Below are 26,927 nucleotides of genomic sequence, written 5' to 3'. Positions count from 1 at the left end.
AGGATTAACAACATTTAATTAAAAATTTATTAAAAATTCAAAATTTTCCACCTTGGAGGGCTCTACTAAGTCTAAGTCCATCTCTAATGGTCAATAACATCAATCAAACCTAATACATAGTTTGGTGTATTACCAATAAAAAATTCAATCCAAGTTCGGTGGTTCAAACCCACAGTACATATTGGGCCCGTTACATATAGGGTCAGCCTCACGATTTTTGAATATTTTCACATCCTTACAAAAAAAATGTTTCGTTCCCTTCTACAAATCTCATACCGATAATCTGAGTTCTCAAGTCATATGAACACCTTGTATCCGAATATCGGTTCAATATTCAATCAAATTTCTCCTCTAATAATAAGAATAATATGGTAATTTTTTGAATACAAATATTGATTTAATACCTTACAATTACGCGGCTTCGCCTCCTTTCCACGTCTTCCCCGTCCATTCCACCTGCGATTATCCACTATTTAATCGCAATCCCCATTCCCATGTTCAAATCCCCCATTAATTAATTACTTCCACAAATCGGAAAAGATCGATGGCAGAAGCCGAGGAATTTAGCCCAAAACCGCGATTACAAGAAGATATTATCGACGATTTTTCTTTTGTCTGTCTAAATCCAGATGCCTTCGATAACGGCCAGATCCGCCCCGTATTTCCCATCTTTGATCAACGGATCTTAGCCGACGGCGGTTTCCAGGTAAAAGAGGAAACGACGCCGGTTCGACCCCAGTTAAAGTTAAAGAAGCAATTGATTAGTTCGACTGAGGATCGGACTAAAGCTTCAACGACGGCGGCGCCGGAGCTGCGGAAGAAGAGCTATTCAACGGGGTTCTCGAAACTGTGGCGGTTCGGAGACAAGATTCCCCGGAGCAACAGCGACGGGAAGGAAACGTTTCTGTTTCTGAGAAGTGGTTCGTCGACGGAAAAGGGAGAGAAGAGGGGGAAAGGGGAAACGGCGTCGTATTATCACGAACGGCATTACGCGAGAAACAGAACGGAAAGTGAAATGAATAAACGGAAATCGTATCTGCCGTACAGAAGCAGTATAATGGGCCTTTTGAGCAGAAATTTTTAGCCCTCTATTAAATCATATTTATTTGTTTATTTATTCATATATATATATATCCTATTACAAAAATTAATTAATTTTAACATAATATAATATTACTCAATGTCCCATGTCTAGGACAATATTAAAAATTAATAAACAACCATTTTTTTTATTTCAAACTAAATTAAAAATAAAAAATAAAAAATTAACATGGGAACTCGCAGTTATACGTAGTTTTTCAATTCTTTAAGTACCCGTCGATACATACACAGTAACGAAAGAACATCTTCACGTAGGAACAAATATTAAAAATTAAAAAAAAAAAAGAAAAAAAAAAAAGGAATGTTTGGTGGAGGATAAGAGTTAGGAAGGGAAGGATGGGTAATCCAAATTGTAATTCAGACCTCATCCATCGCTTTCCTTTCCCAATCTCCCAATCTTCCTCTCCATCTTCTCCTTCTCCTTTCCTTGTCCGCCATTTCCACCACCTTTCTTCAACCAACCAGGCAACCACCACCGCCTCATTGCAGTAATGGCCCCCAGCTTTAAGACTTGCATGCTCTGCTGCTCCTCCAAGGTTACGGTACGCATTACTCTCCATACTTTTAAATTAGTATAATATTAATGGGGGTTGAGTTTTATTATACATTTTAGACTATATAAAAACTATATTGTTACTTGCTAAAGTTTTATTCTATATTCTAAACAAATTAATGTAATTATTTTATGTGTTTACATTTTTCAAATTATTCCTTTTTTAATTTTATTTTTAGTACTATATTTATGAGAGTATTATGCTATTTAAGTAGGTTTAATAAATGATTTGGAATAAAAAAAAAACCGTAATTTTGTTATTATTCTTTTCAAGAAAAAAGAAAATCTAATTCCTATTCTCATTTATAATTTTTTTTACAAAAATATAATATAATCTATCTTGTTTTTAAAAAATTAAAATCTAATATTAACTTTAAACTTAATAATCTACGCGTAATAATATTTATAAAATGTTCCGTTTTATATACGACGAAATCTGACCCCAGTCCTTCCCCATTTTCCGTCCCCAACTCCATTTATCAAATTGAAAAAATATTTCTACTTTTCACCCATTTTTCATCTAAAACTGCTTTTTTACTGTCCACGGTAGTTGATATCTTGTTTTTAGTTAAGTATAAATTAATAGTAATTTAAAAAATATTTGGTATATTTTTTTAATAAATTAATTAATTAATTTAATTAAGAGGCGTTTTTACCATTCTTTGAATTGAATAATGAATGGTTGTTTTTTTGTCGAAATAGAAAAAAAAAAAAAACGGAAAATTGACCTTTTAAATATATTAAAGATTAAATGATAAATAATTTAAATATGTTGTAACTGAAAAGTTCAAAGCTTTAAACCACCCGAATAAAAAAATAAATCTATGAATAGAATTAAAATAATAATAATAATAACAATAATTTTCTATTTTTAGTTTGATTCTAATAGTGGAAAGGAACCATCTATATTTAAAATAAAAATTAATATATTTCACCTCTAAACTCGCTTCAAATTGACTAATTAAAAATAAAAAATAAAAAATATCATCCTGTGCTCCATATAATATAACTTTATTTCTAATTTAAATTAAAAAAAAAAAGTCATAACCAATTAGACTAAAATGGTAATTTGGCATTTCTTTAATTCGAATAAAATAAGAATAAATATTAAAATTGTTTGTATTATAATAAATTTATACGGTCCAATTCTTTTTATTCTCTTTATTAATGGTCTTCTCTCCCTTCCAATACCGTGACCTTTGAAGAAAACTAGAGGTATGTTTGAGAAATTCCAAAATGGCCCCCAATCTTTGACAATTTTATGAATTTATATAATAAAAACAAAACTTTTTAATTAAAAAATATATTTAAATGTATAATTGGTAAGGTATTATCGTATATTTTATTTTATTAATGACCACGTTTTACAATGTGACCACGTGTCAATCATCCAATGGGTATATTAGTTGACTCGTCAATCAAGGCCACGCGTATTGACGCCATCGAAGTTGACTCTCCACCACCACTTTCTTTTTCTTCCCTACAATCCTCAAATTCCAATCGGAAATCACAGCCGTTGATTCATTCTATATCGCAATCACAGCCGTTAAAATCATGATAATTTTAGAAATTATAATTTCTGTTTTTTTTAAAATTTATAATTATTATAGTTTGGAAGAAGCCAAAAGAAGGTGACTTGAAAATTAAAAAAGTAGGAGACTTTTTCCAACGTCATTTTCCCATTATCTAAAAAAAAAAAAAAAATAAATAAATAAAAATAGCAATTGGGTAATTAATTTATTTTTATTCATCACCATTTCCATTATATATATTGATCTTTCTTCAACAGCTTCTATAGCTTTTGCTTCTTCTTTAATCTCCCTTCCCAACAACATTAACGATCCCCAGATTTTCCCACACAATTTCAAAGGTTCTTTTTAATTTTTGGATTTTTGGATTTTTTTTTTTAAATTTTAATTTTATGAAATGATCATCTGGATCCACCGACGTCGTTTTGATTAATTTTTATGAACAGGAAGACATGGCGGAAGAATCGTACGAGGAAGCGATTGCCGGACTGACAAAGCTTCTCAGGTAACGGATCCATCTCCAATTCCGTTTGTTTTCTGTTTTTTGTTTTTTCCGCCGCCGCTAATTCAGGACCGACCCGAATTCATTTCCGTTTTATATGTGCGTGGTGTAGTGAGAAAGCCAATCTTCAGGAGGCCGCCGCCGTAAGGATCCGGCAAATAACAGCCGAGTTGGCCGGGTCCAACGCCGAGTCTGATGGGTTCGACGCTGTGGATAGGATCAAAACCGGGTTCACCCATTTCAAGAAATCCAAATTCGAGTACGTTTTTTTTTTTTTAATGGAATTTTACATTAAATAATAATTAATAAATAATAATAACGGGGGTTGTTGTTGTTGTTGTTTTGGTTTCCCAGGACGAATCCTGATCTGTTTGGTCAACTAGCGAAAGGGCAGAGCCCGAAGGTAAGGATTTGTAATTTCAGAAAGAATCTGGGGGATAAATGTAAATAATAATTTCTTGAGGGGCTATGATAAGGGCACCGCCGCAATTATTGTGCGGGGTTAGATAAGGTGTTGAATGAAAAGCCAAAAAAGAAAAGCAGCCACTAAGAGATATCCACGTGTAAATTGCAGTTTTTGGTATTTGCGTGTTCGGATTCCCGAGTTTGCCCTTCGCACATACTGAATTTCCAACCTGGGGAGGCCTTTGTGGTCCGAAACATCGCCAGCATGGTCCCACCATTTGACACGGTTTGCCCTCTCACTCTCCATTTATTTCCTTTAAACATTTTAAATATATTATTATTTTTTTTCGCCCTCGTTCTTATCCAATTATTATTATTATTAGTAGTATTATATATAATTAATTTACAACTTATCATTTTTTTTTTTTTAATTTGGTTGTAGACTAAATATTCTGGGACGGGGGCTGCAATTGAATATGCTATCTTGCATCTCAAGGTGGGTAATATATACTTATTATATAATATATGTTAATAAATATTTTAATGATCTCCCATTTTCTTGTATTCTCAATCATGATTTTCATTAAAAGTTACGAATTTAATTAATTTTAGGTGGAGAATATAGTGGTGATTGGACATAGCTGCTGCGGTGGCATTAAGGGCCTCATGTCCATCCCAACCGATGGAACTCTTTCCAGGCAATTTCTCTTTCTTTCTCTCATGTTCTATTCAATAATTTTTTTATATTTATTGATTTAGATCTATGTGATAGTTTTAAAAATTTGGTATAAAAATTATTATTTCCTACTAGTTTTAGATGATTTAAAAAATACTTTAATAATTTTTAAAAAATGAAATTTAAAAAGTGTCATCAATACCCTTCCATTAAAAAAAAAATAATGAAAAATACCTTTTATTATTAGTTTTTTTTTTTTTTTTTTGAAATGCCCATAAAATTTCAACATCAGCATTCACTTTTATAAAAAAAAAAAAAAAAATTCTCTGCGGACACTTCTAGAAATGAAATTTCAAAGATATTTTTTAACCATTTGAAAATAAAAATTATTAGAACTTTTAAAAGTTTAAAAGTATTTAAAAAATAAAGTACTTTTTTTATAATTAGTTTAAAGTTTTGATTAAAAGTTAGTTTTATTTTTGACCCACTTGTAAAAGAACAAATTTTTTTTGACCCACTTGTAAAAGAACATAAATATAAAAAGGGTAGATGGGATTAGGATTAAGGTGAGTTCATCCCATGTGATGGTGGGTAAAGTAAGGGGGTAGTTTAGGGATGGCATTTAATGGGAGTGGTGGGTGAATCACAGAGGAACTCTCTTTACCAATAAAAGCCCTTTAAGCTTTCCACTCTGGTGGTACCATATTCTTGGAGGAAGCTCTGTCTTTATTTATATATCTCTAAAGTTGTCAGAAAAGTTGTGATGAAGGGACATTGTTTACAAATTGCTACTCAAAATTCTGCATTTTACTGTTCACTGCTTTATGATAAGTACATCCTTTTGTCCTTACTTTACAGATCACCCTTTTCCCCCTTTCAACTTTGTGGGAATCCCTCCATTTGGATCCCACTTTTCCCTATCTCTCTCTGCCTTGATAAGAGAAGTGAAGTTACCGCTCTTTTCCAAGATCCTACATTCTAAAACCCATTTTTTTTTTTTACCTCTCTCTGCTCTCTGTTCCTGCAAAAACTTGCCTCTTTCTAAAGTTTACCATGAAAGAACAAAGAATCTAAGGTTGATTGATTGATTCCAAGAGGAGGATGTGGCTTGGTGGGTGTTTGTTTAAGCAAAAAAGTAACACAGTTCCTTTTTAACTTACAGTGAGTTCATCGAGAACTGGGTGAAAATATGCACTCCTGCCAAAGCTAAGGTCCAATTAGGTTTCACCGACTTGAGCTTTGAAGACAAATGCACAAACTGCGAGAAGGTAAAATAACAAGTCAATTCAAGAAACAAACACAAACCATTCGTTGTATGTAATAACAATCATTGATACCTTGCAGGAAGCTGTGAATGTTTCCCTTGGAAACTTGCTGACATACCCTTTTGTAAGAGAAGCTGTCATCAACAAGCAACTGTTCATAAGGGGTGCTCATTACAACTTTGTCTCTGGAGATTTTGAGCTGTGGAATCTTGACTTTAATATTTCTCCTTCTCTAGTTGTCTGAAAATACCATACAATACCTCCTGGTCGACGACGATAATCAAACTCGGTCGACCAATTATTTTTTAGTTTCTTCCCTTTCAGCAATGTGTCTGTATTCTGCTGCTGTCATAGTATATGAGGCTAAGGAAGCACTTATTTATACTTGCAAGGATGATCTGCGCAACTATCTTCCCCTCCAAAATAAGAGTTTTTTCTTCATTTTCCTTTTGTTTCTCTTTGTCTTGGAAGTGTTTCCTGTAATGGGGATATCCCCATCACTTTTGTAATATTACAGACAATAACCATAATGAAATGGCTTGCTTCATTCTCTTTTAACGGTGCAATAAGATCCTTTTAATGTCAATCCATGCTGAGATACTTCCAATAGTTACAGAGCCCATTTCAGAGTAAAGAAGGGAAAGGTTTCTCAAAGATCCCACAGATTAGTACCCTCATGGGATTGGATGTATGACTACTTTTCCAGTGGCTCGGCTGCTTTCAACATATGAGAAAGCCTCTGCGACCTTAGAGAATGGAAAAGGTCCTTTTGGGTCCACGATCGGCTTCACCTTCCCGCTTTCCAGGAATGGGTTCAGTTTCTTCAGAACAGCTCCATCTGAAGTGACCACAAATCTGAAACCAGGCTCTGTCACTGCGCCTGTCAGCGCCACGACGCTGCCACCTTCTTTCACTACTTTCACCGCCTTATCACACTGCCCTGTCATTTGAGAAACAGTCTAAGAACAACCTAATATCAATGGTTAAATGACTCAAATCCTACAAATCCTCACCAACTGCATCGAAGACTACATCAAATTTTTCGGCCAAATCTTCGATGTTCTCCTTGGTATAATCAATGGCTAAATCCACACCCAAACTTTTCAAGAACTCTAACTTTCCAGTGCTCGAAGTGGCTGCAACTTTTGAAGCTCCAAATACATGTTTTGCTATCTGTAGCAGAAACAAGTCCCAGATTTCCGTTCCATTAAGCAAAACAGCAGAGATAACTTGCGGAGATAGTTAATTATTCATGCGAAAGTGAGAGAAATATAACCTGAATGACTAGGCTTCCAACTCCACCAGCACCGTTGAGAACGAGAATTGATTTGCCAGCAGAAAAGTTGGTTCTTACCAGACCTTCGTAGGCTGTTTCAATAGCCAGAGGCAACCCAGCGGCCTGAACAAAATCAATATTCTTGGGTTTTAAGGCTAATAATTTTTCCTCTACAGCAGTGTACTCTGCAAGAGAACCGAACTGTCTGGGGCCATCGAGGGCTTTCTCGTTGATGTTGCCATATACTTCGTCCCCTTCTTTTAGCTCCTTTACCTGACTTCCCACCTTCACCACCACACCTGCTACATCATATCCTGGAACTGTCTGCACACAATCCGAAACACCTTCATTCAATCTCATAGCTACAATGACATAAAAGCCGTTTCAAATTGAATTTATCCCATTTTGTTTAGAATTTGCAACCATTTTAATTTAAATTTTTTTAGTTCAACAATCGTGGGAGACGAACAATCAAACTGTCAACTTTTAATATAAATAAACAATAATGTAGCAAGAAACTATAGTTTGAATTAAGGTGCAATGAATTAAATTGATGTAAACTAACAATTTATATCCTTCTGTCCTGTGAATTCCAGGATTCAACATTCCTATGTTAAAAATATATAAGATCTTTACTGTTATTTAAATCTATAATTTGTTTCATTCTATCAGTCTTTATTTGCATACACGAAATAAGCCATTCTAGAAACGGACAAATGCAAATGATCCACATATTTGATTAAATACCAAAAAAAGAAAAAGAAAAAAAAGACTTCCAAATTAACCCACAACTAAAATAGTTTCATTTTGAGAACGATTTTATTTAATAAGACTTGCCAAACTGGAAGAAGCTCATCATAATTTATGGATGAGGATTGTAAAATTTGAAGGCCTATTTTAAAATTCAAAATATTCTTACAATTCCTCTCTCATACATCTAAAAGGGACGCAAATCTATCAGTAGAAAGACAAGTTTTCAAAAATTGTAACTAAGAGAATGATATAAATCATCTCGATTTTGTTTTATGTTTTCGGATTCTCTGAGTTTAGCAAATGTGTTCTGAAAAATTGTTTTCGAATTAAAGATCTGCAAATAATAGTATCCATATTTTGAATTTTAGCTTTTAAGATGCATGTTTATATTAAAAAGTATAGAAACTTCAACAAATATACTTCAGAATATTCACTCAATTAATTTTTTGTTAAATTAAAATGTATAATATAATATATTATATTATATGAATTGAACGCAGAGAAAGTTCATTGGCTTTTTTAAAAAATAATTTAACCTAAATTCTATTTCCCAAAGCCACTAATAGTATCACCGGGAACTGGAGGACAGTATTTTCGCAGCGAGCAGGCCGACAACAAAATGTATAAACAAAAACTTAAAGAGTCGGTGAAGAAGGTTACCGGAAGAGGAGAATCCGTGGCCTTGAACTTCCCCTGCCTCCTTTTAGCATCGACAGGGTTAAGCGCCGCCGCAACGACCTTAATCAGAACCTGATCCTCCTTCACTTCAGGCACCGATACACTGCTATCAAATTTCAACACATCGACGCCTCCATACTCACCGTACACCCACGCCTTCATTTCCGAAGGCACCGACGACACTTCGGACGTCACGGCAGAAGCAGGCGCCGATTGCGAATTGGCGAACACTCTGAGACGAATGCGAGAAGCCGGCGAACTCGCCGTTGCCGGAGCGTACCTAATCGTCTTCCGTTTACTTTCCCGGGAAGTAAGGGAAAATGAAGGCCACAATTTGGAAGAGAGAAACTGGCAAGGAGATTTAAGTTGCGAAAGTGTGGACGCGAGAGTCGCTTCCATATTTTTCTTCAATTCACAATTTCTACAGAGACTCCCTCTACGGCTTATCTCGTTGGCGCTAAATTGCGCCTTTTCTAATTGCCACTGCCAGTGTCCGCACAAACTGGGTATTGTACGTCCCTGTCCCAGCAGTAGAGTGTTCTAGATTCTGGAGCCAAACGGTAACACGTGGCAGCCTGCGTTTCAAGGCCCACATCAATAGTGGGCCGTGGGCCGTGGGCCTCCAAAACCATGTGGGCTTCTAAAGTCGAGGATAAGTCCATAGACTTTGAAGCAGGCCTGGACCCAGTTTGGTCCATTGCCATTACCTCGTTGGATTCTTCATATTTCATAAAATAATATCATAATATAAATACTACAGATTTTGAAAATTATTTATTTTTTTATTTTAAATTCTTAATTTATGATAATTTGATTTTAAGTTAGATAAGGGTTTAAAAAATACATAGTGCTGGATGATGAAAGTCCCATATCGGTTAATTTAGGGAATGATCATGAGTTTATAAACAAAGAATACTCTCTTTATTGGTATGAGGCATTCTGAGGAAGTATAAAGCAGAGAATACTCTTTTTATTAGTACGAGGAATAGAATACTCTATCAATTTATTGGTACGAGGCATTGGGGAAGTATAAAGCAGAGAATAATACTCTTATTAGAAGAGAATTTGTCTTTTTAAGACATTTGTGAAGTTTCTTTGATTTTCTCTCAAATCGAATTTTGGCATATTGTTTGGGTTCATTTCGATCAGTTTGCCTTGATTTGATCTCATCTTGCAATGCTAAAACCCTAGAGCATGAGGTAAGTGAACATGATCGGGTGGAATCCTCATCTCTTCTTCTGATTCATCTTTTTATTAATCTATTTGTCGGCTAAGGTTCGACCTTTGAATCTCTTCCTTAGCTACAGAAGAGGGGGGAAAAGGTTTGGTTTGGTTTGGGAAGAATTGTGAAACTGAAATAGGGTTTAAAGAAATAGTACTCTTAGATTTTTGTTGGTTCAGTTCCAGGAAGATTCGGTCTGAGCTGTGGAACGGGAAATCAATTCGGTTTCGAGTCGTACAGAGTGTAAATCAGGTTTATGGATCTTCTCCAGTCGTACACAGATCAAAATAATGAAGACGGAAGCCCCGAGCAGGTTGCGTCTTCACCAGAAGCTTCTCCGCCTAGGCTCCTCCCCGCCAAAACCTCGGCGCCCAAGGTTGATGAGACAATGTTAGCCCTCACGGTGGCCAACGCCAACCAGACCCTGTCAAAGCCGATAGACCCAACTCAACATCTCGTTGCCTTCAACCCCACTTACGACCAACTCTGGGCGCCCATTTACGGCCCATCACATCCCTATGCCAAGGATGGCATTGCACAGGGCATGCGAAACCACAAGCTAGGCTTCGTGGAGGATGCGTCCATTGAGCCATTTGTCTTCGATGAACAGTACAACACTTTCCATAAGTATGGATATGCTGCTGACCCATCAGCTTCTGCTGGAAACAATTACATTGGGGACATGGAAGCTTTGCAGAAGAATGATGCCATCTCTGTGTATAACATTCCACAGCATGAGCAAAAGAAGCGGAAGATTGAGAAAAAGAAAGAAATGAGTGAAAATGAGGATGTGGCAGAGGACTTGAATCTGGCTGAAGTAGATAATCCAGCGAGTGATGTGTGGTTGATGAAGAACAGGAAGAGTCCATGGTCTGGGAAGAAGGAAGGTCTGGAAACCGAGCTGACTGAGGAGCAGAAGAAATATGCAGAAGAGTACGCAAAGAAGAAAGGTGAAGAGAAAGGTTCTGAGAAGGGAGAAGTTACAGCGGACAAGAGTACTTTTCATGGTAAAGAGGAAAGGGACTATCAGGGTAGATCTTGGATTGCACCCCCGAAGGATGCCAAGGCCACAAATGATCATTGCTATATTCCGAAAAGATTGGTGCATACATGGAGCGGGCACACAAAGGGTGTATCTGCTATTAGATTCTTCCCTAAACATGGCCATTTGATTCTTTCAGCTGGTATGGATACCAAGGTAAAGATATGGGATGTGTTTAATTCTGGTAAATGTATGAGAACCTACATGGGTCACTCTCAAGCAGTTCGAGATATTTCATTTTGTAATGATGGGTCTAAGTTTTTGACTGCTGGATATGATAAAAAGATTAAGTATTGGGATACAGAAACAGGGCAAGTGATATCAACCTTCTCCACCGGGAAAATTCCTTATGTAGTTAAGCTTAATCCTGATGATGATAAGCAGAATATTTTGCTGGCAGGGATGAGTGATAAGAAAATCGTTCAGTGGGATATGAACACGGGACAGATTACGCAAGAGTACGATCAACATTTAGGAGCGGTGAATACCATTACATTTGTAGACAATAATAGGAGGTTTGTCACGTCAAGCGATGACAAGTCGCTCCGTGTTTGGGAATTTGGAATTCCTGTTGTTATTAAGTATATTAGTGAGCCTCATATGCACTCCATGCCCTCCATTTCTGTACACCCCAATACGAATTGGCTCGCAGCACAGAGTTTAGACAATCAAATTCTTATTTATAGCACCAGGGAGAGATTTCAGCTGAACAAGAAAAAGAGGTTTGCTGGGCACATTGTGGCAGGATATGCTTGTCAGGTTAATTTTTCACCAGATGGGCGTTTTGTTATGTCGGGTGATGGTGAGGGAAAATGCTGGTTTTGGGACTGGAAATCCTGCAAGGTATTCAGAACTCTCAAGTGTCACGAAGGTGTATGCATTGGGTGTGAGTGGCATCCATTGGAGCAAAGTAAAGTAGCAACGTGCGGCTGGGATGGACTGATAAAGTATTGGTTAGTAAATCTCTTTACCTTGGTGTTTTACTTTTTGAAAGTTATCAACTTTTAATAGGCTATGCTAATTCATGTTTACCCTTCAGCATGATACATTTTTTTTTAGATAGTTCTGTAGTGAGGGTCGAATACTCGTTAAATTCGGGTTTCTGCTGACCTATGATGTTCTTGATAACTCTTTGTATGAGATTTTTCGAGTTTCTTGACCTTTAGTATTTGAATGCAACTTTAGCTGTCAGACTTCATTTCTGGTCATTTCTGTTGTTTTTATGAGCTACCTTAGCTGTCATAGGACTTCATTTGAATTAAGCTTTGGAAGGTTTCAATGTTAGCTTTTCTGTTCGTAAATCCATTGCTCCACATTTATTGATGATCTCATATTGATGATCTCGTAAATCCATTGCAAAGGTGGAAGCCTAATGATGGTTCTTCCTTTTGTGGTAATGACCAAATCTCAGATATAATCAACCTAATGGTTTTGCCAATATCTTTTAGATGGTCATCACCATTGTGTTCTTGCCAATTTTTATGCTTTAGCCTATTTCCTTTCTTTCCGACACCTCCTGCCCTTTTGGACGATGTGTTTCTGGATTTTGTTCATTCTGCTAAAATTCGATTCCATGGCACTAAAATTTGTTCTATTATTTCACATTTGTTGGACACTAGCTGGATGGTTTTCTTAGTCAATTTAAGTTGCCAGCCATTGCTATTCATAATCTATTTGTAATGTTTAAACCTGTGTGCACTGTTGTCATGTGGTATTGAGATTGAGATTGGTATTCGGTTCTCATTGTTATGTCGATGACGAACAATCCGACTCATGATTGAATGAGATTTTCGGCTAAAAGTTCACCTTATGGGAATGGAATAGTTGTGGAATCATTTTTCTTTTCTACTCTTGCTGTTCTTTTTATTACAGAAGATCAATATATATATTTTTGGAGTGCAGGGACTAGAGTTGAGCATTTTGGTGTATCAGTGCTGGGATCGACCTCAGAAGCCTCGTACCTGGGAGGTTTGGTGGCCTCGACTTCGTGCACGAAATCTCTGGGTGAAAATTTGCCTTTAAAAAATGAATGTATCTTAACTTCAATCTTTTGTTAGATCATCTTAGTTTAGTTATCCCAATGTCATCATTGTACTGTTAGTTCTTACATTTTTGTATACTGAATCAATACAAAATTCCTTCTTTCTACTTTGTTGTGTAGCTCATTTACATCACCTGTTTTCGTTTAGAATTGAACAATTTTGTTAACTTTAAAATACATCATTATCACAATTAGTTTGAATGTAGTGTTGAGGAGATACTGACTAATTTAAATTGATGGATTCTACATAAATATATCAAAAAGATATTTCACAAGAGAGGAGTTTCACCTTAGACAGAGACATCTCACAAATTTAAAAGATATATTAAGAAATATCCATGTTCAAGGTATATGAAATGTCAAAACAGTAGGCTGTTCTTGTACTCAAATTTACAAACCTTACCTTAAACAAAGGGATATATGCAAAGTCTGCAGCAGATTCTCACATAACTTTGCAGCCCATCTGTAGGATGCCATCGAAGAGTGGAACACGCAATCAAATGAGAAAGGGATGAGAATGGAATAATTAAGAGTATGTTTGAGAGTGCTTTTGAAATGATTCAAATTACTTTGAAACACATTTTTAATCATTCAAAATTACTCTCAAATATACCTAAAAGCCACTAAGGCGTGTACGTTCCATTTAGCTAAATACACTTTTTACTCCATAAAAATATTCAATAGGCGTCATGCAAGGAGGGTAAGAGCAGTCACTCACAGGACAAACCAACAGAGCTATCCTATGGACAGATTACCTCCAAGTCCCCACTGCATGCAATGGTCGAAAGCCTAAGCCTTGGGTATGTTCCTCATGTCCTAGGAAATCAAGCCAAGTGATAAGTTTTTCTAGTTCGTCTAATTTGATTTCTTGGTGTTGTGATGTGACCCTAACAACCCACCATTGAATTTCAACTTATTGCAGACACTTATCTGAATTTGTTAAGAAATCATACCCAAGTGCGGTTAGTTGCTAGGACGAGAGTAGTGAGATGCTTTAACTTCACTAGCCAGACACGATAGTGGATAGCACAGCCCGCCCGCCCGCCGGCCCGCCCGCCTGCCCACTTCCAAGTGAACTATTACTTGAAACATACAAAGATCTTCCAAGTCACTGTTTTGGAGCGTCATCTGAGGAAGAGCTCCCCACAGAACCTGACAGGCATCGCATTTTCACATCTTGGAACTCTGCTTTGAGCAGACATCTTATCCTCGTCCTCAAGCTGGAAGCTTCCTTGGATTTGAACCACCGCTTGCCAAACTGAGAATATATGAGCCCATCACATCAAGCCAGGAACATAGTTAATATATAAAATTAATTCACAATCATAAATACCATATCCAAGTCCTTCCTTTTTAGCCTATCAGGAGCCTCTTCAATGAAACGCTCTATGAAGTATAGAACAAAGAGACCGCAGTCATAATCGTTCTTTTGCTGTGGAACCTGGTGATAGACAGTCATAAATACTATTTTCTGTTAGTTCTCTTTCAATTTTTGGTTCCCATAGGTTTACATAATACACGTAGAGGTTAATAAATCTGAATAAATTACTACCATTTATAGGTTTGTAAAATACACAGAAAATGTAACTCAGAAGAGTAAGGAGACTACCTCGATTATTTTCTCTTCAATTCTTCGAGAGATATTTTTCCATATTCTATATGGCATTGGAGGATCTGAATCAGCAACTTCTTGATCCAAGTAGCACCATTCCTCTTTTATAAAACTACAGATAACATTTTATGCAATTAGATCTTAATTGTTCTCTCAAGAATGTCTGAACAGTATGTTAGGAACCACGACTCTTCACAATGGTATGATATTTGTCCACTTTGAGCATAAGCTCGGATGACTTTGTTTTGGGCTTCCCCAAAAGGCCTCATACTAATGGAGATGTGTTCCTTACTTATAAACTCATGATTAGCTCCTTAATTAGCCTATGTGGGACTCCCCACCAACCATCCTAAAAAATCCTCCCCTTGAACAAATACACTATAGAGCCTCTCCTGAGGCCTATGAAGCCAAGTCTCCCCTTAATTGAGGCTCGACTCCTTTTTCGGGAGCCCTCGATCAAAGTACACTATTTATTCAACACTTGAGTCACTTTTGACTACACTTTCGAGGTACCAACTTCTTTGTTCGACATTTGAAGATTTAATTGACATGGCTAAGTTATGGGCATGACTCTGATAACATATTAGGAACCACGACTCTCCACAATGGTTCGATATTATCCACTTTGAGCATAAGCTCTCAAATTTTGCTTTGGGCTTCCCCAAAAGGCTTCATACCAATGGAGATGTATTTCTTACTTATAAACCCATGATCAACCCCTTAATTAGTCGATGTGGGACTCCCCACCAACAACTTTCAACACAAGTTCCAGAAAACAATAGGCAGTAAAATAGATTTCACCAACGTAGTTGATAAAAAAAAACTTCCAGAAATGGATGAAAGAATTTTGATTGTTGTCATAAAGGGGCTGACATACATACCTCTTAATGTTATCGAAAATTGATCTGCTAGAGTGTAGTCCCAGTGAATCCAAATGAAGTATAATGGTTCCAGATTCATCTTCCTTCTGTGGAAAACATATAATCACCAAACTCCAGTGGAGACTGAACACATCAGAAATCAAAAGATAAAATAAAAAATCTGGGTGAGAGGATATTTTAGAGAAAAAAACGTTACCAGAACGACACAAAAATGCATACAATATTTGATATCCTAGATAATCAAGGCATCTGAATTTAAACTTGCGGGTTAGTAACAGGAGTAATTGAAAAGCCATAGACAATGTAAGAGCTACAGGAAATTAATAGCACAATCAATGATCAACATGATGAGATTCTTCAAAACACTCACAATGGAAACTGTTCGTGCTAAGAGAACTGCTAATTTAATAATAGCATAGCCTGATAGAGCCATTTAACTCAAAGAGACAAGTTATTGCACATCTAGATATAAAAGAGTTACCATAGGAACTTACTCCTCATGAATTGGAATCAGTACATATGCTTTCTGAAATATATTAACGCCCTTCCACCATCTTCTGAACTTGACGAAAAACTTATCTCTATCCTTCCCCTTAACATGTCACAATATTCAAAGTCAAAGATAGCTTCCAGGAGGAAATACAAATTATGAATTGTTATCGATGATCAAAACAACAGTGGTTATATATAGCCAACTGTGAATAGAAAAGTATGCATAACAGCCGAATAACAACTTAATAAAAGTATTGAAACACCCTCGAAAACAGTTCATAGGCTACCTTGTTTGAAACAGCCTCCTTCAGCTTTTCATAAAAATATGTATTAAAAAAGTGATAATTGCATATCACCTTATTTGTTGAAAATGCATGCTGTTGTAAATACCTGCATAAGATGGAAAGTTGCACATGGAGCACAAAAATGCATCAATACCTAAAATTTAAACTAAAAAATCTTTAAAAAATTAAGGGGAAAACAGAAGATAGCAATGAAATCCTGCGTAAATAACAGGCAAATAAAACTTCAAATCCTTTTTTACAAGAAACATAAACTTTTCATCAAGATTGAAAAGTTACAGACGGTCAACTTTCTACGTTATTATTATTATTATTATTATTATTATTGTCAGCCCTCCCAGGTACAATCAAACATTGAAACAGCCATGAAACTACAAATAAGGCTCTTTAGTCTTTACGTGATAAAAGCATAAAATATAGACCCTTCAACACTACAACAAGATAAACTTACACAAAAGCTTCCAATCAGAGTTAATCTTGGTGATTGAATATTTTCAATAGAACTGGATTATTCTTATATCAGCATAATTAAATAATCATACAGTTCAAGTTCCAGCCAAAACAACAAAAACTTTTTTCAAGAAGAAAAGGGAACTACCCCATGAGTCTTTGTAATAACAATGTATAAAAGTTCAAAGAGGACAAGAAAACAATTTGGAGTACAATGAGTCATACATCAAGTACATCTAATTACTTCCAATAAGTCCAAATAGGGCAACACTAACCGAATATAAAAGTTCATGATCGTTGATGTCAAATAACTCTCTGGATCAAGACACTTTATGTCCTCAAAACAAATTTCAACGGATTCTGGATCATCCCTGCCAACAGTTAGCAGAATATATAATAAAAAACCACTTTCATAGAGAATCGCAAATTCAAAACGAAGATACTTTAGCATTAATAATATGGAGAAGTGTTGTATACCTCGATGGGTAGTAGATCTTGGCCTCTTTCATGCTGAAAAGTTCCACAAAAATGTAAGTCAAAGCTTGAATTCAAAAGCTGTCAAAGCGAATCTGTATGTCAATGGACTCATGAAACAAGCACATCAATTTACCATTTATCATAATCTTCTGGTATTTTCATTGCCAAAGCTTCCTCCTCGTCTACAACTACAATGGTCTGTCCCTGTTGGATGAAGAAAGTATCATAAAGAACAGAACATACATAACTAACCAACGCAAGGGCAGCACAAACGCCATGAAACAAATGCTGCCATAAAAGAGAGAGATAAAACCACCCACCAAGCTCTATACCAAACTTTTATGTTGAGATGTGATAAGATTACTATAACAAACGGTTACATCTTGCCTTATGCATCCAAGCCGCAAGGATGAAAAATAGAAACCTAACAAAAGGTAACATTCAAAATACCTTTTGAGGCATCGGAGTATCTGAATGCTGAACTTCAGAAGCATCCTTCCTGCAAAGAAGAGGCCAAAATAATGTAAGCACATAAATGTGGAAAGGCTAATGCAATCCAAAAAAAAAATAATAATAAAATAAAATAATAATAATTGAGAATTTATAAAAGGTTATTTGATTATTTAGGTCGAATGTGAGATGAGACATTTTTAAGAACGTCAGTTGGATAAGCTAATATTTTATATTTTTTTAGCTCAACTGGATGCTTGTTTAATTTTATTCATTTTCTATTTTGGCCTTCAAGAGGAAGATCAAAATGTTGTGCCTCAGCTCAATGCTGTAAGGGCAGTTTTGTTGGAAATTGGGTTGGAGAGAAGAAACAAAATCAGGGTGCGAAAAGACCTAGTAATGGGATTTTTTATAGGAAACAGTTTCATTGATGATATGAAATATACAAAATACGAAGAAAACCCCATCCAAAGAAATTACAAAGGGCTTCTCCAGTTGGTTGCAAGATAAGTAAAGCTATAGTTACTAAAAGGGAGAAATGTTTTTCCACCAAGAAACGGTAAAAAAAGATAAGAAATCGGCGAGGGCTTCTGTCGTGTTCTCCTTGTTCTTAAAATCCTGCCATTTCTCTTTCTATAGGCACCAGATAAGGGCATGACAGAAATGCAGCCATAGGATCTTCTTGGCCATTTTGAATGACAGAATCATAATCAACCATGACGAAGCATCATTGGTGGAACCATTGATCATCCAAAAGCTGTGAGGAGACAGCTCCAGAGTTTGCTTGTATAAGAGCAAGAGAATAGGACATAAGCTCAAGTTTTATTGTGTGATACATGGAACCAACTTGGAGAAATGGTCAGCCATGGGCATCTTCAGTGATGGCGGCCTGAGGTGTTGAGGCATGTGTGACTAAGCTCCCATAGGAGAAGCTTTAACAATTCAGGGTAAATATATTTCCAGAATGCCATGTAAATCTCCCTTTCAATACCTCTCCCAGCAAAAGAAGGGGTGTTAACCCAGTGAAAGATCCTCCCTTATCAAGCTTCCACATTGATATCATATCAACCAAGACATCTTAATCATGTAATATGAATTTCAAGGAAGATGAGCTTCATTTATTTTTAGATGGTTACAAATTTTGGATGGATGATAATTTAGAGTTATGATGTTTTTCGTTAATATATTTTAAGACTTTTTATTTACTTTAAGGTTATATTTATATAGTGGCTAATTATGGTCATGAAGTATGAAAGTTACAACTCTTGAAATGTCTCATGAAAGGTCAAGAGTTTTTTTATTTTTTTTATTTTGAGGCTATATAAAACCATATAGGTTGTCTTTTTGTGCTTTCTTTTAGCCAAAGGCTAAGTTTTTTTTTGCAGTTCTATGTAGTTTAGATTGCATGCTTAAATCATTCCAGTTTGACTTAATCAATCTTGCTTGTAGAGCGATTCAAATTTCAAATAAGTTTTCTTACCTTAAGATATTCGATCAACAAGGTAATCCTAATCTTACTTTCCCTTTGGGTTATTCCTTATCGTTTTGAGGTTCTTTGATATTTAGATCTAATGGTCTTATTCTTCAATAAGGTTGTTAAATCAAATTCCCAAGTGTTGCAATTCTTTAGAATGAAATCAAATTGAATTGGGGGTTTTAGCATTTGTGAACTAGGGGTTTGCATGTCCACAACGTTTATGAGGGTTCTTAGATTCAAATGGCTAAGATTACCACATCACATATCCATGGATCATAAACGGTAGAGGGTTGAAGAGGACTTAGTAATGGGATTTGGAAACTACAGATCTCGTAGCTCTTTTTTGGAGTTTTTGCTTAAAAGCTTTTGGTAGTTGCTCTCCTCCTTCCATTACTTCCAATTCAGAGTCTTTCTGTGACTACTTTGAGATAGGGAGACTTTTATCTCAGATTGTATCCTTTATTCTATCAATGAAATACTGTTTCTTTAAAAAGATAGTAACAATAACAAGAAGAAGCAATGAGAGATTCCTAAAACTAAAACTAAAAAATACATCTAATACACGAGAGCATAACATGTATCACAAACATACTGCGGAAACAGATGGAATCCTGAAGAAATGTCTATAATACTGTATAGGAGGGATGGAGGCATGGTTGCAAGATAAAAGGACCATGGGTTTAAAGAAACACATGTAACAGCCTCTGATTTTGATCTAGCCATTAGATAGAAAATGTTTTCCTGTCCCCAATTCTTAGCATGGGACAGCTAACCAGTAATAAACACACACCAAATGGACTATAGTCTAAAATAATGTAAAGAACAAAGAGGAAGAAAGAGATAAAAAGCTGCATTGGGCATAGCTTGTGATACAATCCACATAATGTCAATCATCTTCATGATTGTCCTAGTGATCATTAAAGACCATGGAAACAATGAAGGGCTTAGAAGGATAAGGTTCAGTTCATAGGGCTTAGAAGGATTAAATAGTCTACAAATTTTCTTGGCAACCAAATGTAGTAGGCTCAAGTAGTTGTCTCATGATAATAGTCATGGTGCACACAAGCTAGCTTGGACATTCACAGATAAGAAAGAAAAAATTCACATATTGTCATATAGATATACTAGCAGTCACCCATTTCCACAAAACCTCTTCTTCTTGTGTGAATTTCCTTGGCCACTAATAGAATAGTGTCGTTACTTTGTTCAAAAGAGTCTATCCCCAAACCACTTCCAGAAAATGCAAAGAGGCCAATCCCATTTCGCCAAATGACTGCTACTACCATTCCAAAGGAAGATTCTAACTAAACACTCCATTTTATTTAAAAGTTTTAACATTTTCTTCAATTCTTTGGCGAAATTTCTTTCTATAATTTGAATAACTTTAAATGGATACAAGTGGATATAAGGATTTTTTTCAGTAAACAAAGCATTCATAGAGAAGTGTTGAGACTTGAAACTTGAGAGTACTGTTTTATCGCTTATTTGAATAGCTGTTTAAGTTTTGTTAATTAACTTATATAATTTTTGTGAATTTTCATTGTTTCCAATGTTTTCTTTTTTACAAATATCCATCAACATCTTCCAAGTTCAGGACATGAATATTCATCAATATTAACATCTAAGTCCTGGATTCAAGTTAATTGCATGCTAGAGATAAGATACCATTTAAGCTAATCTATATGCGAGGATAAAGTGCTGAAACAATCAAAGAACGTAAATAATCTACACGTCCAACCATCTCTAACGCTGTAGTAATTCTTGTCTAGCATAAACTGGTATAGTTTACAAGGAAATAAATGAAAAACTGCCCTCTCAAGACAGCTTCCTGTATCTACATCACAACTGCATTGAGATAACGGTGGGGAAAACTTGAAAAGTAATCAAAGAAGGGTGGTTAAATTAGAACTTACTTCCCAAAACAGTCAGGCTGCCTTTCACTGACATGAAAATCAAACTGATCGAGACTTTTACTATTGGCGGCAACTGGAAAAACTTCTTTATCTACATCAGTAAAAAGATTGTTGACAGATTTGAATGGCTGCTGTCTGGATGATGTTTGACCCTTCTGTTTTACTTTGGGTGATAACCTATTATTACATCTTGGTCTCTGATTACCACAGTCTGCCAAAATTGATAGCTCTTGACCAAAGGCATTATTGTTGCAATCTGTCTGTTCAGATAATTTAAGATATATATACAAGGATTATGTCGTGGACTGAAAGTATATAAAAGAGTTACAAATATTTGTTTTGTGTAGAGCACTGAAGTAAATTGAGAAGTTACAGAAATTTATATGGCAAACACACTAAAATGTATCCTCTTTAAATATTTTTGGTCTTGAACATCTTTTTCTACCTCTCCCTAATACTTGTTTCCTCATAATGTATCATGTGACCATACCTAAATTCAATACCAGATCTCAAAGTTGAAATTGATAATTAAGATGCAAGGCTTGTGGGTCTACGGTCTACAAAAGAACTCGAATGATTTGGAATTTGAGGAGTGGTTCAATTAAACTTTAACGTGGAGATGTTCACTACCAGTGTTTTTAGACATGAGGTTATGATTCGTACTTGTAGCCAAAAGTGGGACTTCTAAACAAATGCCCTCATTGGATCATTTGGATTTCTAACCCCTCATAGCTAAAGTAGGAAATGCCATTTGGAAGCACAAATTCACGAAGAAAGTGAAGGTTGTGTCATAGTATAGAATTGAGGAACCAATTGTGACGCATCATGCCTAGGATTCAAATCAGAATTTAGAATCTATATTCGATACTTGGTAGTCCCGACTTTCTCCTGCATTTCCTGTGATATGACTACATTACCAACTTGTCTTGAAGTCCTAAAAATGAAGACTATCCCCATAGACCAACACGAGTCCTTTCAGCATAATTTGTCCACATTCACATGCCTCCAAGCATGAGGTCAGTCAACATAGAATTACTCCAAGTAAATCACGTTTAACTTTGGAACTTTTATGAATTAGTCACAAAAAAGGTGCACCTTGTTAGTAGGGTACAAACTTCAATTCTTGTAAGTTTTTCTCAACCATCCTATCCTCATGATCAACCTCATTTGTAAGTAGTATTGGTTCATTCGTGTACCCACCTTTCGTCACACCAATATAGAGATCACTCTATAAAAGTGCTAAAGGTCACAAAATGGTAGCTCGGTGTTGGTGATGCCATCTCGCAGAAGAACATGGTCAGAGAAGAACAAGACTTGTAAATTTTTTAGAACGTGAATGGGCAAAAAGTTGGATGTTATCTGCAGCATCTTTTGTCGAGTTCTTGCTCAAAAGAGATTTGTCAGCACTTTCACTCTTCTACCTCTTCCAACTGGAGAATTTTTCTTAACTCGTCTGTAGTTGGGAGGCTTTCCCTCCTTTAGTTATACCGTTCGATCATAATAATAAAAAGTCTTCGCAAGATAGCCCTCCTTATTACGAACGACTGAAGTACTGACCAATAAACATGAGTTCCAAAAGAGGGAGTTTAACTGATATGCAACAGCGCAGTACGCTCCGTGAAAATCTTGATGATCAGACGCGAAATTGAGTCCGAACATACAAAATTCTCCCAAATTATGCAGAAAACAGCAAAATCTAACATAAACAATCGCCCATTTTCCAGTTTTCACAAGAAACAGAAATTAATCGAGTAATTAACACTTGCTAATGACTCGAAGGGAGGGAATCAAAACGTAACAGGAATACCTTTTCAACTCGACGGAGCTTTCTGGATTCCTTCTCTTTCTCAGACAGCTCCAGAATGCGAAGATACTTTTCCCCCTTGTCTGGCAACTTGCAAGCCCAACTATCATAGAATTGCTTCATTCTGCGAATCTTATCTTCCAGTTCAACATCGCTAAGCTTTTGGTATTCTTCCCTTACAACATACTGCCGATCGGAGTCCATTTCAAGGTAATTCGAAGTCGTGATGGTGGGCTGAATGACTAAATCAGGTGTCGGCTCGTCGTCTTTACAGCCCAGAAGTTTGTCCCAGACGATATTAAGAGGTCTCTTTGACGTCTTCCCTTGCTTCATCACCATGTGTATGCATCTGGAGCAGCAGAAATTTAAGCAATTACTTCGCCTCTCTTTCTTTCGGTCTCGGTTTACCCTCTCTGTTCTTGACAACACACCTTTGACACAAGTCGCAGACGGCAGAACACATTAAAATTTCCTGCCTTTTTCTTCCATAATTTCATTGGTTCAGCTCGAATTATTTGTTTTTATTTACCTAAATAAATAAATTCTCACCGCTTTAACAAATTTTAATCATATAATTAAAAGTTTAAACAAATATTAAAAAAAAAACATATATTTACTATTAATTTTGGATATTTTGTTTTAAAACAAAAATATTATTTTTATTGAAAACGTGAAAAATACCTCCACAATTTTTAAAATAGCATTTACATTCTTACCCTTTATAAACAAAATAAAAATTTTATTGTCAAATTATCGACCGAAAAATGTCTATCTATACCTCATAAATTATCCCTACAAATTTTATTTATTTGTTTTTTTGAAAGCTTAAGGATATTAGTGTTACTTTTAAAAATTTATGAGTGTTTTTTAAACGCGATACTAAATGTTTTGTTCGTATATTAACGGTAAGAGTACTTTTTTTTAATTTCTTAAAGAAATTTAAAGGTGTTTTTAATTATTAATGGAGCATTAATAAGTTGTTTTTAAAACAGACTATTAATATTTTTCTTCCCAAATTAATTTTTAATTTTTAATAATATCTTTTCACTTTTAAAAAATATCTAAAAAAATATTTTTACTAAATGTATTTTATAACCATGGAAAATCTAATATTTTTTTTTAAATATAATGCTTAGTTGTAAGAGTATTATTGATTTTTTAAATATTTTTTTAGATAATGTATAAAATTGAGAAGTATTTTTTATTAATTTAATGATGGGATAAAAATTATTACTATTCTTTTTAACTAATTTCTAAAAACTAAAATAAAAGAAAACAGTACCTACTGGGCCGTGAGGCCCAAAATCGTCGGAGCACAACGGACTCCCCCACTATAAAGCCCATGTAGGTTATGCAAGACGCCACGTGGACCAATGATGCGTCACCTGCTGGACTCGCCAGCTGAAAGAGAAACAGGTAATTTCTTGTTCTTGATGTTTTTATGTAGCGGTTCTGAAATCGTCTCCGGTTCTTTTCTTCCTTCCCTTTGTAGTCTTCTAGGGCAAAGCATACTCCAATTACCTGTTCGTCGGAAAATCTGGAAGATAAGCCTGGAAGCTTTCAACTTCCTCGCGATCTTTTTTCGACTTCAATGGCGGATTCCTCCTCCTCATCCCCTGCGACCCTCGATTCAAATCCTCAAGCTGCCGAGCCTGAAAACCCAAATTTCCAGGCCAACAAAGCCGAATCTGCCGCTTCTTCTTTTCCTCCACCGCAATCACTACCACCAACATCGCTTTCTGTCGGAATGAACCCTACCATGCATTCACCCTTGGTGTCAACGCCGCAACCACCTCCTTCTTTATCGTATGTCGCGGCGGGCGTTCCTCCGACAGCTCCGTCTTTTCGGCCGGTTCCTTTCTCAGCTCATCAGTTCTCGCCCATGCCCGGCGCTGGCATGCTGAATCCAAACTATTCTAATATTGGGGTTCAGCCTCCGGGTGTTGGCTCGGTTGCGGCGCCTGCTCCTGGTATGGCAAGTGGCGGTACGGGAGCTGTTCTAGTTCCAGTACCACAACCGATGATGGCTTATCAAGTTCCACCAGGTCAGATTCCAAATCCGGTGATGAGGCCGTACGCCACTATGCCAAATGGTTTCGCAGCTGTGCCAACTGCTACTCCTCAAGGGGCCTTTCCTATCCCTGGTGGGTTTTCTTTATCCCTATTGTTTCTAACATCTCAATTGCCAATGTGATTGTGTAATAATTTTAAGCCGTTTCTGTTATTTAGTATATGTCACTGTGTTGCTTGCAATTGTTAAGCATTCTGTTTGTTGACGTTGTCAATTACACCAGCTGCATTCGTTTCGAGTTTGTTAACAACTGTACTTATTCGAACTTCGAGTAAAAGTTTACTTTGGTTTTCGTATGATTTGTACTTGAAAGTGTACAATTTTCTACGTGTTGGCGCAAAGTATAAGTTCCGGCATGTTATGATGCCTGAGAAAGAGTTTGCAAAATTAAGTTCGGAGTCTATTAAAAATTATCGTGTTGGTTAGATGAAGGGTATCGATGACAGGATGTTTTCTCCTACAGCGTCTTGTCTCTTGATTGAATACGGTGAGAAAGGTTGGAAGGCTTCATATTGCTTAGAGAACTCCCAACTACAACTCCTTTTTTGGTATGGTCATTCATATTTGCCTGTTATTCTTGTTTGCTTTCAGCAGTTTTCTTTTGAAAATGACTTTCTATTACTAAGCCCAGAGAGAACTTGGTATTTATAATATAATACTAGTTTAGCATTGAAGAGCCCTTCCTTTTGCCCTGCAACATAATATACGGCTGTGTCATGTTTATTTACTAGGATTTTACTGGTAGTTATATTGGATACTGCCCCTGGATATTTGAATTGCCAGAAGCAGACCATGTTAGCACCTGAGTGTTCGTTCGCCTTGTTTCTAAGGTATCAAATTCTCTTAATTAAATTATTTTTGACATTTTCTTTGATTCCTTACTTTACACCATCGAGATCTAACAACTGGAAATTTGAGTGAATTTTGAGAACATGTAAATTTATTCTTTTTCAATCAATTATTGTGTGTATGAGTTGCTCAAAGTGTTGTGCTTAATCATAAAATTCTGCTTTCGATGGACGGGATTTTGAGAAGGCTGCAGTTCAAGAGCAAGGTAAGACAAAATTTACGTAACAGTTTCAAGGAATTTGGTGCTATCATTTGAATGTTTTATCAGGTTATCTATGCATTCAGCTGGTGATAGTTTCCATTCCTATGCTGCCATCATTTATATGCTTTGGATTGTGGTAATGGCATCCATGAATCCTCATCAATTATTCTTCTATATATCTTTAACAGCATTAGATGGTTAGATGTGAGCAGTCTGCCAATACTTTCTGATGCATTGGCTAGATATTTTTCTTCACTTGTGCAGGTGTTCCTCGATTTCCTTCCCCATATCATGGTATGATTAGGACACCCTTTCCTCCACGGCCACCTGGTGCTATGGGCATGGTTCCAGCTATGCCACGGCCTCCTGTTCCTGGGATTCCTGGTGTTCGTCTAATGATCCCTCCTGTGGTTAGGCCTGCTGTTCTCCCAAGCGTTACACCAGCCGAGAAACCACAAACTACGATTTACATTGGCCGAATTGCACAATCAGTGGGAAATGATTTCATGCTGTCCCTTCTTCAGGTAGATTAATCATTCTCCATGCATTCTTATTCTTTTTTCCCTTCGATTTAGTGGTCCATAATTAATATCCAATTGTTTCTTTTAGCTATGTGGACCAGTGAAGAGCTGGAAACGAGCCCAAGATCCTACGGATGGAACTCCTAGAACTTTTGGATTCTGCGAGTTTGAGTCTGCTGAAGGCGTTCTTCGTGCTCTACGATTACTGACAAAGTTAAACATTGATGGACAAGAACTCGTGGTATGATGGGATAGGTTAGAATCAAATTGTTTATTTTATTTTTACATGGATACATCTTGTTGTAGTCTCATTTTAAGAGCAGAAAATCCAGTCATAATTAAGGTTGACCTCTGTGTTGCTTAACCCCCCCCCCCCCCCCCCC

The 26,927-nt window shown here is 36.2% G+C and overlaps 6 protein-coding genes across 13 annotated transcripts in view; 4 read left to right on the top strand and 2 right to left on the bottom strand.

Moving 5' to 3' along the window:
* Positions 1–544: 544 nt before the first annotated feature.
* On the top strand, positions 545–1,084 carry LOC111809342. Its single transcript, XM_023695789.1, has one exon. It carries the CDS (start codon positions 545–547, stop codon positions 1,082–1,084), a length of 540 nt encoding a protein of 179 aa, XP_023551557.1.
* A 409-nt stretch (positions 1,085–1,493) lies between these two features.
* LOC111803266 (carbonic anhydrase 2-like) lies at positions 1,494–6,583 on the top strand. 2 transcript variants are annotated; one of them, XM_023687599.1, is made up of 9 exons: positions 1,494–1,643; positions 3,630–3,688; positions 3,798–3,944; positions 4,040–4,088; positions 4,260–4,376; positions 4,533–4,586; positions 4,703–4,788; positions 5,929–6,034; positions 6,111–6,583. In XM_023687599.1, the coding sequence occupies exons 1-9, from the start codon at positions 1,593–1,595 to the stop codon at positions 6,273–6,275; spliced, it is 834 nt and encodes a 277-aa protein (XP_023543367.1). In that variant the 5' UTR covers positions 1,494–1,592; the 3' UTR covers positions 6,276–6,583. The 2 variants fall into 2 exon arrangements, with proteins under 2 accessions (XP_023543367.1, XP_023543374.1); XM_023687606.1 differs by lacking the exon at positions 1,494–1,643 and adding an exon at positions 3,425–3,524.
* On the bottom strand, positions 6,559–9,227 carry LOC111803257 (NADPH-dependent alkenal/one oxidoreductase, chloroplastic). The gene is made up of 4 exons (XM_023687589.1): positions 8,721–9,227; positions 7,308–7,631; positions 7,045–7,204; positions 6,559–6,971 (listed from the first exon to the last, which is right to left on the bottom strand). The coding sequence occupies exons 1-4, from the start codon at positions 9,135–9,137 to the stop codon at positions 6,706–6,708; spliced, it is 1,167 nt and encodes a 388-aa protein (XP_023543357.1). The 5' UTR covers positions 9,138–9,227; the 3' UTR covers positions 6,559–6,705.
* Positions 9,228–9,814: 587 nt separating this feature from the next.
* LOC111806849 (pre-mRNA-processing factor 17-like) lies at positions 9,815–13,150 on the top strand. Its single transcript, XM_023692352.1, has 2 exons — positions 9,815–11,955; positions 12,905–13,150. Exons 1-2 carry the CDS (start codon positions 10,217–10,219, stop codon positions 12,909–12,911), a joined length of 1,746 nt encoding a protein of 581 aa, XP_023548120.1. The 5' UTR covers positions 9,815–10,216; the 3' UTR covers positions 12,912–13,150.
* Positions 13,151–13,333: 183 nt separating this feature from the next.
* LOC111809709 (ubiquitin-like-specific protease 1D) lies at positions 13,334–23,389 on the bottom strand. 3 transcript variants are annotated; one of them, XR_002817285.1, is made up of 13 exons: positions 22,905–23,389; positions 21,098–21,357; positions 17,708–17,756; positions 17,391–17,461; positions 17,258–17,290; positions 17,056–17,151; positions 16,316–16,418; positions 16,031–16,128; positions 15,537–15,659; positions 14,653–14,767; positions 14,377–14,484; positions 13,997–14,301; positions 13,334–13,859 (listed from the first exon to the last, which is right to left on the bottom strand). XR_002817285.1 is itself a non-coding variant. In XM_023696103.1 (12 exons), exons 1-12 carry the CDS (start codon positions 23,238–23,240, stop codon positions 14,152–14,154), a joined length of 1,542 nt encoding a protein of 513 aa, XP_023551871.1. In that variant the 5' UTR covers positions 23,241–23,389; the 3' UTR covers positions 13,334–14,151. The 3 variants fall into 3 exon arrangements, 1 of the variants encoding a protein (XP_023551871.1); XR_002817286.1 differs by having other exon boundaries at positions 13,334–13,506; XM_023696103.1 differs by having other exon boundaries at positions 13,334–14,301.
* A 942-nt stretch (positions 23,390–24,331) lies between these two features.
* Positions 24,332–26,927, top strand: part of LOC111793812 (RNA-binding protein 25-like) — a 5,427-nt gene continuing 2,831 nt past the window's right edge. Inside the window, exons 1-5 of one of the 5 annotated variants that reach the window (XM_023675879.1) lie at positions 25,028–25,045; positions 25,436–26,026; positions 26,090–26,159; positions 26,288–26,547; positions 26,633–26,785. In XM_023675879.1, the coding sequence (XP_023531647.1) occupies positions 26,320–26,547; positions 26,633–26,785 (381 nt within the window). In that variant the 5' untranslated portion in view covers positions 25,028–25,045; positions 25,436–26,026; positions 26,090–26,159; positions 26,288–26,319. Of the gene's footprint in view, positions 25,046–25,435; positions 26,160–26,287; positions 26,548–26,632; positions 26,786–26,927 lie in introns of all 5 variants that reach the window. The other 4 variants (XM_023675895.1, XM_023675887.1, XM_023675872.1 and 1 more) reach the window with 4 other exon arrangements.

The sequence above is a fragment of the Cucurbita pepo genome, chromosome LG01 (assembly GCF_002806865.2).
Source record: "Cucurbita pepo subsp. pepo cultivar mu-cu-16 chromosome LG01, ASM280686v2, whole genome shotgun sequence".
Lineage (NCBI taxonomy): Eukaryota > Viridiplantae > Streptophyta > Magnoliopsida > Cucurbitales > Cucurbitaceae > Cucurbita > Cucurbita pepo.
The sequence above is the reverse complement of the archived record's forward strand: the minus strand, read 5'-3'. Positions and strand labels throughout refer to the sequence as shown.